General features: G+C 36.9%; 1 protein-coding gene across 4 annotated transcripts in view; it reads left to right on the top strand.

Moving 5' to 3' along the window:
- LOC126416433 (DNA-dependent metalloprotease SPRTN-like) overlaps window positions 1-12,332 on the top strand; it is a 101,497-nt gene that overhangs the window by 60,134 nt on the left and 29,031 nt on the right. For all 4 annotated transcript variants that reach the window (XM_050084153.1, XM_050084156.1, XM_050084154.1 and 1 more), the window contains one exon: window positions 1,702-1,810. In XM_050084153.1, coding sequence (XP_049940110.1) covers window positions 1,702-1,810 — 109 coding nt within the window. The remainder of the gene's footprint in view (window positions 1-1,701; window positions 1,811-12,332) is intronic.

Below are 12,332 nucleotides of genomic sequence, written 5' to 3'. Positions count from 1 at the left end.
GAAACGAAGATGATGATGATGGGGGGGATGATGATGATGATGATGATGATGATGATGATGATAATGAAAACTTGTAACACAATATTGGTTAAAACACTAAAGTTGGCAATCTTAATAAACAGAGAACAATAGGCATGGAATCTAGAGAGTTTTGTGTTTCCTGTAATTTCGTGTATTTTACTCTTCCCTGTATTTTACACTTTTTTGGGTAAGTCCCTTGAAAAGTATGAAAAATAAGTTTCGCTGTAAACACCTTAGAGTGTTACATAAATTTCAACTTGATACATATCTCTGTTCCTGAGGAAAAGAAAGACTTAACTGACAGGTGGACAGACAGTCTGATGACAAAAATTTTTTTGTGTGACATAATTACAAATTTTTGGATTTTTCTCCTTTGGTTACAGTGTGAAACTTTCCTGCTTGACAAATTTCACGATTCTAGAGTAACGTGAAGGACCAAGTAGATTTTGATGAATGAGTTCAACTATCAAAATATGTGACATAAATGACCATATATTTCTATTGCATTGATTTCAAAGCTTCCCTTTTTGTTACACTGCCAATAGACCATAGACTTTAATATGTGATGTAAATTTCAACTTGATATGTCTACCCATTCCTGAGTTAAAGGGATTTGGAAAGTTGGACAGACAGACAGACAGACAGAGAGAGACAGACAGACAGACAGACAGACAGACAGCAATGTGATCCTATAAGGGTTCCATTTTTACCAATTGAGGTATGGAATCCTAAAAAATAGAGGTGAAACAAAAGTAGTAGTAAAAAGTTTCTTCTATTGAGGAATTGATATTAAACATGACAGCTGAAGTAAGAGCATTGAAGTAGTGGCAGTGATAAAGCTTCCTGAGCCAGACTGTTCTACTGATTTAATGTATTGACTTACATTTGAGAGGGAAATTTATTTCACATTTTGTTTGGGCAGGCCTTTGTGTTAAAATAAAGTGTAAACCTTGGAAAACAAGGAGAAAGTTTGAAATTTGATATTATGGAAGAATATTGTATATTGGGTGAGCAACTGAAATGGGTTGCTACAGTAAAGAATGGGTAAGGGAACATATCTCTAGAAAATCTTTGCAGCAGGTACATGTTAGTTGCGCATTTGCTACCCCAAGGAATGATTAACTTCAAACTGTAAGGAGCACTACAGGTGAAAAATGGTTGTCAGGTAAAAACTAGAATTTTAAAACAGTTTCTCTTGGGTGTTTAACATAGGAGATGCAGAAAGGAAATGATCAGAACAACACGGGAAGAGGATAAGGACTCCATCAAATCAGTTCTGCTTGTGAGTGAAAAAGAAGTCATAAATAAGGCAGTGACATTTTAGTTTAGAATCTAGTTTAGAAATTCCTCAGATGTACAATGGACCATGATATGTATGTGGAAAAAAATTTCTTTCATTCATTTGCAAATAATGTCACCATAATGAAAGAGTGGGGAAGATCAAGGGATTTATTAACAATATCTGCCCTAAACCATGAGTAAGCTATAATTCAGAAAGTTCTTTCTTTCCTTATTTTCAAAATATACTTCATCTGCTTTACTGTTAACACATTAAAATATTGGAAAATTGAAGGCTCTCTCTCTCTCTCTCTCTCTCTCTCTCTCTCTCTCTCTCTCTCTCTCTCTCTCTCTCTCTCCCTCTGTTTTCATAATATATTTTTATTCCAAATCATTTTCCAGATGTGCTGGTGTATGTTGTTATGAAGGGAGAGGTGGTTTATGTTCCATTCGTTTGAGTGCACCATTGTTGAAATTACGCCCACGGAAGGATCTTGTTGAAACATTACTTGTAAGTATTTTAATTTTTATTGTGCTTATTCCAAGTTAAACCTCCGTTAAAATGTATTCCTCGCTCTTGCACAGCAGAAACTGTAATATTGAGAGACTGCTGTATTCTTTTGTATATTAAACAGTGGGATAGATGAGTTAGTAGACTAAAAAGGTTTGTGAAGGTTGAAAAAATAGGCAGTTATTGTTTGTAAGTGTTGTATTGAATACATAATTGTAGACTGTAAAAGTAGCTAGAAGATTTAACATGCATTAAGGTATTCAATATAACATCCGACTGTATATTTGCAATGTATGCATACCAAGTGAGTCATCCATTTGCGTAATTTATTACAGCCAAAAGAATAAAATTTTCAGGAACCACAAAAACTTTTATTTCTTACTGTAAAACAGTAAGGACCTGCCTTCTTTAGAGAAGTGATAAAAGCTGCTCTCCATCTTCCAACAAACTTTGAAAAGTCTAGAACTTAAACTCTTTGGGAATAATGCATTTTGCAACTGTTTTAGGTACAAAACAGTTTGAAGCAGTATTTTTCTGTAAAGATGGAAACACAATTCACTAATTGTTACTTTCCTATTGACTTACATTAAATGTTACGTGTGTGGTATATCAGGAGTGAATAAAGGTGTAATACTTCCTGGCAGATTAAAACTGTGTGCCTGACCAAGACTCGAACTCAGGACCTTTGCCTTTTGCGGGCAAGTGCTCTACCAACTGAGCTACCGAAGCATGACTCACGCCCGGTACCCACAGCTTTACTTCTGTCGGTACCTCGTCTCCTACCTTCCAAACTTTACAGAAGCTCTCCTGCGAACGTTGCAGATCTAGCACTCCTGAAAGAAAGGATATTGCGGAGACATGGCTTAGCCACAGCCTGGGGGATGTTTCCAGAATGAGATTTTCACTCTGCAGCGGAGTGTGCGCTGATATGAAACTTCCTGGCAGATTAAAACTGTGTGCCCGACCGAGACTCGAACTCGGGACCTTTGCCTTTCGCGGGCAAGTGCTCTACCAACTGAGCTACCGAAGCACGACTCATGCCTGGTACCCACAGCTTTACTTCTGCCATTACCTCGTCTCCTACCTTCCAAACTTTACAGAAGTTCTCCTTTGAACCTTGCAGAACTAGCACTCCTGGGAACATCCCCCAGGCTGTGGCTAAGCCATGTCTCCTCAATATCCTTTCTTTCAGGAGTGCTCAGTTTTAATCTGCCAGGAAGTTTCATATCAGCGCACACTCTGCTGCAGAGTGAAAATCTCATTCTGGAAACACCCCCCGGGCTGTGGCTAAGCCATGTCTCCGCAATATCCTTTCTTTCAGGAGTGCTAGTTCTGCAAGGTTCGCAGGAGAGCTTCTGTAAAGTTTGGAAGGTAGGAGACGAGGTACCGGCAGAAGTAAAGCTGTGGGTACCGGGCGTGAGTCGTGCTTCAGTAGCTCAGTTGGTAGAGCACTTGCCCGCGAAAGGCAAAGGTCCCGAGTTCGAGTCTCGGTCGGGCACACAGTTTTAATCTGCCAGGAAGTTTCATATCAGCGCACACTCCGCTGCAGAGTGAAAATCTCATTCTCAAAATAAAGGTGTAAATTGAAAAATTATACTGTACTGAAACTTAAAATTTCATTTCCATTGTCAGATTAAAAAGGATTATTGCTTTCATCAAACATAATTAACTTTATTTCATTCAACACATATATGTGAATAACTCGTTATTCTTTGACAAAATATCCTAGGTCAGTGAAGTGGCTCAATTGCTGAAGTTTGCTGTTTTTCTAACGGGTTTAACTAAAGAAAAGAAAACTTTAGTTTTCCATCCAGTCTTTCTCGTAATATTTAACAATCATTTTGTTCATATCTTGAAGTTTTTTCTTTTTTCAAAGTAATTTCTTCTTGCACTGCTGATGGTGCTATTACAAAGTGTTAACAATGTTGCAGTATGCTTTTAGCTTTCCTGCGATCATTGTTGTAGATCACTTCACCCTTCATGACACAGTTTTTTTGATTTCGTTCACTTTATTATGATTCTTTTGCAGGGCTGAAGTTTGAAATGTCAGTTACCAGGTTCTCTGAGTACTCTGGAAACTGCTCCCTTCCCTTCCTGTGCTCTACAGGTCAGTTCATTCTCAGCCAAATCACTGTTGTGTGGCATCAGAAATGTTAATGTATTTCTGATCAGCCTTCTTAATGTCACCCATAATTCATCAGAAAACTCTTATTAGTTGGGACAAATGAATGCCCCACTACAGGAAGTAACAATGTTATTTAATTAGGAGAGAGATCTTGAGCCAAAGGATTGCAAAGCATGTTAATGTTTCTTCTTGTTTTGACCACTGCAGCAGTTGTCAGTGTGCTTCACAGAATGTTAATTCCTTAGGTCAGTGATTGTGGATCTGTGGCACAGTGCTGCTGCCGTTTGGTTAGAGCAGAGATGGGTAAATGTCTGTTTTGCAATGCTATTTTATCAGCATGGAAGAACTTTGTGTGAAATTCATGATCACTTTTTGATGCTGAGGAAAGTTAGGCCAAACTTCTCAAGCTAAAACAGTAGTAGTTCATGTAGATATGTCATTTCTTGAAAGTATTACCATTATTTTTAAGATTTATGTGGTATTGCCATTGATTTTACCTCTTCCTTGTAATGTATCTACAGGAAAAGAACCATGTCATCCACATTGTCCATGCAATGAGAGTGATTTATCACATAACTTCTAAAACAGCCAAACAGCCTCTTCCTTCAGCGATGGAGAATTTGTTAAAAATAGTATTTTGCTGCTGCTGCAACACTCTTGGGTACAGTGACTCTCTCCATTTTTGAAACAGTTCGTCTTTCACAGAGAACAGTTTGCAGATGCACCAAAGAAATGGTGATGTGGAAATACAACTGAAAACCAGAACTAAAGATGTAGTTGTTTTTTAGCTTTGGATGAAAGCACAGATGTAACAGATGTTGCTCAACTTGCTCAATGTGTAAGAGGTGTTGATGCTGAGTTCAGTGTAGTGGAGCAGCTCTTTGATCAGTACCAGTATAGCTATGGCAGGTGACTATTTTCTTGGTTAGGAAACACTATTGTTAAATGTGACCTTTTTTTTGTTAAAAACTTCCATTGATTGTGACAGGTGGAGTTACTGCAACGATTGGTCAAAAGTCTGGTGTCACTGCTTTGGTAGAAAAAAAAGATGAAAGAAGTTGGTATCCATCAGGAAATATCAGTGATATACTGCATTCTACATCAAATTAATCTTGTGGCAAAATGTGCCAAAATAAGTGGCATAATCAACGTTGTTGTAAAAACCATTAATAAACTAAGATCACATGGCTTGGGACTTCGGGATTTTAAATCTTTCCTGGTGGAGGTAGTGTGATTGTGGCATGTTCCAGATTTTTGTGAAGCATGCTGGTTGAGTTGAGGTGCTGTTTTAGAAGATTTTTCAACCTGTGTAAACACAGCATTTTTTGTGGGCATGAACAAAATGCCACTAAAAGAATTTGACAACCCCCAGAAGACAGTAAATCTTCCATTTCTAACTGATGTTAGAAAGAACTTTAATGTCTTGAGTACACCTTTACATGGTATACTTAAACTGATTACCGAGGCTTTTGGTGCGATATTGGGATTTAAGAAAAATTGATGTTGTTGGTAAAGTAAGTTTCAGAAGGTAATTTGTGCATTTTTTGTATGTTGCACTAGTTATAGGTGAAATAAGTTTTAAAAAAGGAGCTACTGAATGAACATTTTGATGAATTTGTTAAGGTGCTGCAAGCTTTGTTAGAAAACTTTTCCAGTAGATTTAGTGACTGAAATTGACTTTAAATTGATTTTAGTATTTTTATGACACCTTTTACAGTGGTACCTCATGGAATTCAGTTGGAGCTCAGTGACTTTCAATGTAGTCCAATGCTCTAGGAGAGGTTTTGCACTGCAGAAAATATTGAAATGTTCATGAAAACTTTTCTCGAACAGTCGCCACAGCTGTTTTTAATAGCTGCTAGAGTCTGCGGTATATTCAGGACCACATATTTGTGTGAAAGTGTTTTTTCAACAATGAAATTAACAACCAGTATCTGTCTGGAGCTATGGGTACAATGACCAGTAATCTCACTTCAAACATTGAGATGCTAGCAAAAAAAAAAAAAAAAAGGGGGGGGGGGGGTAGAGTGAAGAAGATAGAAGTTTCCTTTTCATAAGTAGGAGGTCAGCTCCTAACTTAACACTTCTCAGTCATGTATTATTCGAGAGGAATTCTGCCTTATACTGGACACTTTTTTTACCCAGACATGTTTCATCACTTTTTGTGTTGTCTTCAGTGGGTTTATTTGTTTATTTCCTTTCTGAAAAATTGTTGTTATATGTTAACCACTAAAGAAACTTTTGCTACAAATTATTTACATGTATAGAATGAGCGATTACTGTCACATCACTTTTTGTGTTGTCATCAGGTGTTTACTTGTTTATTTTCTTTATGTAAAATTATTCTTACACACTAACCTCTTAAGAAACTTTTGGACAAAATATTTACATTTGTAAAACAGACCATTAGTGTCAAATAATTTTCATTAGTTTGCATACAGTACAGACCTGTGACATGTATCGATGAATTGAGGCACTCTATGTTGCCCATTTATGATATGCCTAAAGATTCTAGTTCTGTGGTAAATTTCAAAATAAAGTGGGTGTGTACATTTGTTTATGTAGCTCACATGAAGCTATTGGTTGTTTGTGCTGCCAGTTTTAGATCTGTACACAATTTACAGCCTGTCATCTGCAAACAGCAAAATATGTAGTTTTTTTTTAATTGTGCGTTTATGACTGAGAATTGTTGTAAATTGGGTTATTTAATTAGTAACAGCCTATACCAAAAATTAACAACAGAAGAAAATGCCACGAAACAAATGAACACCACACAGACACAATATCACATAATGATGGCAAAAACTCTGTGCTTGGTAAACAAATCGTAGAAAATGCATATCTAACAACAGCAGCAAAAGAAATAAGCATGTTACCTTGATACAAACAAAGTAAAAAATGCCACAATATATATTTAAAAAAAAACTGTAAGTAACATGCGAAATGACCTGATATATAGCAATCCTCAGTGGATAATGCCTAACAAACAGAAAATAAAAAATTTGTGCTATTTGCAGATGTCAAGCTGTAAATTGTGTAATAGATCAAAATCTACCAGCATAAATAACCAATAGCATTGTGTGAGGTACGTAAAAACATTAGACACCCAGTTTATTTCAAAATTTACTGTGAAACTAAATTTTTAGACATATCATAAATAAGCTCCACTCGAATTCAAAAATCTTAGCAGTAATCCATGCGCTTTCAAATCGAAACTGAAGAGTTTCCTCATGGGTCACTCCTTCTATTCTGTCGAGGAGTTCCTTGAAAAATTAAGCTGATTTTCACTGTATTGCTGATAGCGTTTGCTTAAAACTTGTGGACTGATTTTCTTTCAGGTTCATGAACATTTATTTTTATCTCTTATTACTTTTATGTTGTAAGTTCATGTACTGACACGTTCCATGACCTTGGAGGTTTGCTCCTCAATTTGGTCCTACGGAACTTGACATGTAAATAAATAAATAAATAAACAACATAGAGTGCCTCACTTCATCGATACATGTCACAGGTCTGTACTGTATGCAAACTAATATAAAATATTTGACACTAATGGTCCATTTTACAAATGTAAGTATTTTGTCCAAAAGTTTCTTAAGAGGTTAGTGTGTAACAATAATTTTGCATAAAGAAGATAAACTAGTAAACACCTGAAGACAGTACAAAATGTGCTGAAGCATGCTTTGGTAAAAAGTAAACATCAAAACGGTGTCTTGCATGAGGTGGAATTTCTTTCCAATTTTTCTTAGTAAAAACATGATTACATAATGTATTAAGTTAACAGCTGGATAATAAAAAAGCATGTTTTCATTACTTATCAATTTATGTCTATGCTATATTTGTCACCAGGAAATTAAGTTGACAAAAGTGATACTTTATTCTCTTTTTCTTGAACCTCAGTGGCAAACAGGCACATTGAAAAAGCCTGCTAGGTATTATTTAGCTTTCAGATTAAGTCCTTCATCAGATATTGACAGCTGCCATCCTGGATTTTCCACAGTTTGAATTATTGAAGGATGTGATGCATTCTAAAAACAAGACACTTGGAGTAATCATCATAAGAAATGTTATGAAAGTAATCATACTTGTTTTGAGACATCAGTCTTCTGACTGGTTTGATGTGGCACACCATGAATTCATCTCCTGTTCCAACCTCTTCATTTCAGAGTAGAGCTTGCACCATGAATCCTCAGTTACTTGCTGAGTGTATTCCAATCTATGCTTTCCCCCTTTCTTACTCCCTACAGTTCTTTCTAGTACCATTGAGGTTATTGGCTGGTGCTTTAACCCTTTAACTGCTCTGGACGTGTTAACGCACGTGCCTTTGTACCTGTCCCTGCATGCTCTGAACGTGTTTTGTTTACACGTGCCACCAGTCCTGAATGTGTCTTAACAGTCCACCTGATTTTCAACATTCTTCTGTAGCACCACATCTCAAATGCTTAGATTCTCTTCTGTTCAGTTTTCACACTGTCCGTGATATACAACCACACAATGCTAGTCTCCAAACATACATTCTCATATATTTCTTTCTCAAATTGTTTGAAAATGGTATATGTGGCATGGGAGACTTCCCAGTTAGGTTTGATGGAGGAAATCAAAAAAGTTCAAAGAAGGGCAGGTTGTTTTTTATTACCACAAAATAGGGGAGAGAGTGTCATGGATATGGCACAGGAATTGGGGTGGTAGTCATTAAAACTGAGGCATTAATCATCGTGGTGGCAAGATCTTTTCACAAAATTCAATCACCTGCTTTCAGGTCTGAATATGAAAATATTTTTTTGATATATGATTGACAGACTTAAGACCTACTATTCATAACTTAATCATTTAGTGGCTGTGGCTATTTCTGTATTCTGCTGATAAGAGCACTTGGAGAAAAGATCCAGGGCAGATATGGGAAATTATTTCCCTCTCTCTTGTCTTTTTGTCTTAGCAAATGTGTTAAAGTAGCCACTGTTGTTCTGCAAATAGTTATTGTAACATCTGAGATAATTTTGAACAACCAGTTTAGTTTCCAGCATGGAAAAAATACTGTAGATGACATAATTAACTTTGTTTAGATTAACACCTCACTAGGCAAGAATTTCTATGACTTCAGAAAGCCCTTTGACTCAGTAAAACATGCCTCACTAATTCACAAACTAGATAATTATGAGGTTAGAGACAGTCTGTTACAGTAGCTGATGTCATACCTATGTAACCTGAAGCCAAATGGAGAACAAGGACACGAGGTAGCCTTCTAGGCTGGATTCTTGATCCAGAGCCATTTTTGTTATGTGCTAATATTTGCTCATCTGTCACATTCCACCAGTTCTGTTTACAGAGTAAACATATGTATTAATTGAAAATACTGAAGCAAAGAAAAAGTCCCTGATTGAATCAGTAATATGATAGGTAGACTTGGATTATGGTTCTTGCTAAACAGACTAACTCTGAGCTTCTCAAAAACGAATGTGGTCCAATTTAGGACCCAGCAGTCAAAAGGACAAGAAATGCCACAAAAATAACATAGGAATGCAATATGAAGCTTCTAGAACTGGATCTAGATAAGAACTTAATACATGTTGTCGTGTGGTTATAATTAAACTGGCAGTGTTCTGAGTGCTGCGGGGTGGGCTGTGTACATTGCAGAACACTGGAACATTATAGGTATTCTCATTAATTGGTGCAGTCATGTAGTATGCAGGAAAAAATAATTATTCCACAAAATTTTCCACCAGGTGAAAATACGGTGCTGTAAGCAGTCACAGTGTGGTGTGGGTGCAGGAAAAGAGGAGAAACGATCAAACACGTGCTAAAAATTGTTGTGGCATGTTTATCAGGATATGGTCACAAGTTGCAACATGTGTTCAGCATGGTCTCCTGACTCAGTGATGTGCTGTATTTGTGACAAGACATGGTCAACAGCTACCCACATCATATACAGTGTAATCGGAGCAGTATGTCACCGTATGATGCTTCCAATCAGGTAGAACCTGGATACATCCCTGGTAGATGATGTAACCTTTCAGATATCCCCACAACCAGGATTCGCATGGATTTAGATCAGGGATCTCAAAGGCTGCGAGTGTTGAAATTGTACAGAGATGAGGCTGTCATTACTGAAGGTTTCTCAAAACAAATCTTTCACCTGGCAAGTAACATGTGGTGTCGCCCATTCTTGCATGAAAATAGTGGTGTAGACACAGTTTTGTTCTTGCAAAACTGGTCCTTGTAATGTGTATGTCACTGTTCACCTTACAGGCCCATAAGGTGTCATTTCCTTTTAAAAAATCAGAGAGAATGAAGGATCTTGTGAAAAAATCACACCTCTCGGTCGCATAATCTGTGTGCAGTGGATATATATAAAGTGTGCCTCGTCTGCCCAAAGAATATACCCCAGTGACGCTATTCTTTCCTTGCGTACCGAAAAATGAGGGGCAAAGTCAAGGCATTGTAACCTATGTTGGAGCTTCATTTAGTGCACCTTTTGTTTCTTAGAGAGGTATTGGTGTAAAATGTGCCAGAAAATCTTTTGAACCATTGATCAGGGGAGAGACAGTTCCTGTGACACAGGTCGGGCACTGGCTGCAGAAGACATGTACTGCATAATTGGCTATGGCTATAGCAACAGCAACTTCTACAACTACTGCCATGGAACTGGCTGCATCCCTTTTTCTGTTGCACCACGTAGGCACTGTTTCTGTCTGTGATATTCCACAATGCAGGGCTGTTGTTGTTGTGACAAAACAACTTTATCAGGAGTGCATGGTCTTTCTTGCCAATAGCCATTGTGTTTTGTGTATAAAACTTTAACGTTCTTAAACTCTTTACCCAACAGTCACTTCTCAAAATCAACGTGCATCACCAAGCAACAAACAGTCCACTCATATCAGAACAGAAAACACTTCACATTATGACTACTTATAGTGCCGTATTTTCACCTGGTGTCAGAAAGTGAAACTATTATTTTTTCCACATACCCTGCGAGTGCACAGATTAAGGACATACCTATGATGTTTCAGCATCCTGTGGTTTATACAGCCTGCACCACAGCGTTCAGAACACCATCAGTTTAATTATAATTGCCCAGTACATTGAGTTAAGCATAGAGCTTTGCATTTACAATGCAAATATTATCCATTGCCATTGACACACGGAAGACTGTGTACCACAGCAGTTTTAAATGTGTAATTATGTATCATATTTTTTGCTGGAGAAGTTTTAGTAATGTATTACTCCAGACATGTGCAGCACACTCAAGACAGTCATGCTGTCATCTATTTAAAACCATGGAATTTTCAACACCCCTTTGTATACCAATGAGATAGCCATATATTTATACAACAAATCATAATTATTCTCAGTAAATCAGTTCGATCATTTGTATAACACAAGAAATTAAGATAATATGAGTCCTGTTTGTCAATTAAAATTATATGGTGGCTCCCAAATACAAGAGAATGAAAATACTAAACAACGTGAAAGATAAGAACATTTGAAATGTTACCTAACTGTGAATTCTGTTCTGCACTTGGTGTCTTAGTGAGAAAAGTTTAGTGGAATGCTGGAAAACTGGTTTTATGGGAAATACTCTGACAATGTCCATGACATGGTTTTTCATTAACGTGATTTCTTCCACATTTATTGTCACTCGTCACAATATGATGAGCACTATCAGCGCTCGCATAAAATGTTGTTCACAGGCAGGCACTTTCAGCATCCTACTAATCAGTATGACAGTGGCAAATTATGTAGAGTGCACTTTCGTTTACATATCTTTCAATTGGATATCAAAGTTGACTTTCAATTACACAGTTATTGAGCATTACATACTTTCTAATCTTTCATAGAAATGAAAAGATGTGACTGAAGTGGCATTTACTCGCAGATAGAGTCAAAATAGTTCATAAAAGGTAATAGAAGTTACTAAATGATGTTGACTGATAGCGGATTTTCACAGGAATGTAGGTCATGTACTGATCAAATACAGACTGAAGACTGTTGGTTGGGTTGTGCTATTTAAAAACTTGCCTACAAATACATTTGGATTTTGGGAAATACATATTTGTTTGTAGAACTGCTAGGCTATAATTTACGTATTTGGATAAGTTATGTATTCGAGCAAAGCGTTGTTGAACAAAATATATAGTGGGGTAATAAAATGCAAAAGGTTACAGAACAATTGCAGATCTGTGCTGGAAATTAGCAATAATAAATACAGTTGCCATATTTGAAATTGTGATAAATTATGAAAATTTTTAATTAGTGACTTGTTTGATTAAAGTTGCATGTCATTTGGTCCAGACAAATTGTGGCAATAAAAGTATAGTGTCAAATTTGGCAATTAAACGGGTATAACGGGCCAGAAGGAAACAGTAGTTGTTGCGGTATCTGGATTTCAATGCTGATTAT

The sequence above is a fragment of the Schistocerca serialis genome, chromosome 8 (genome assembly GCF_023864345.2).
Source record: "Schistocerca serialis cubense isolate TAMUIC-IGC-003099 chromosome 8, iqSchSeri2.2, whole genome shotgun sequence".
Lineage (NCBI taxonomy): Eukaryota > Metazoa > Arthropoda > Insecta > Orthoptera > Acrididae > Schistocerca > Schistocerca serialis.
The sequence above is the reverse complement of the archived record's forward strand: the minus strand, read 5'-3'. Positions and strand labels throughout refer to the sequence as shown.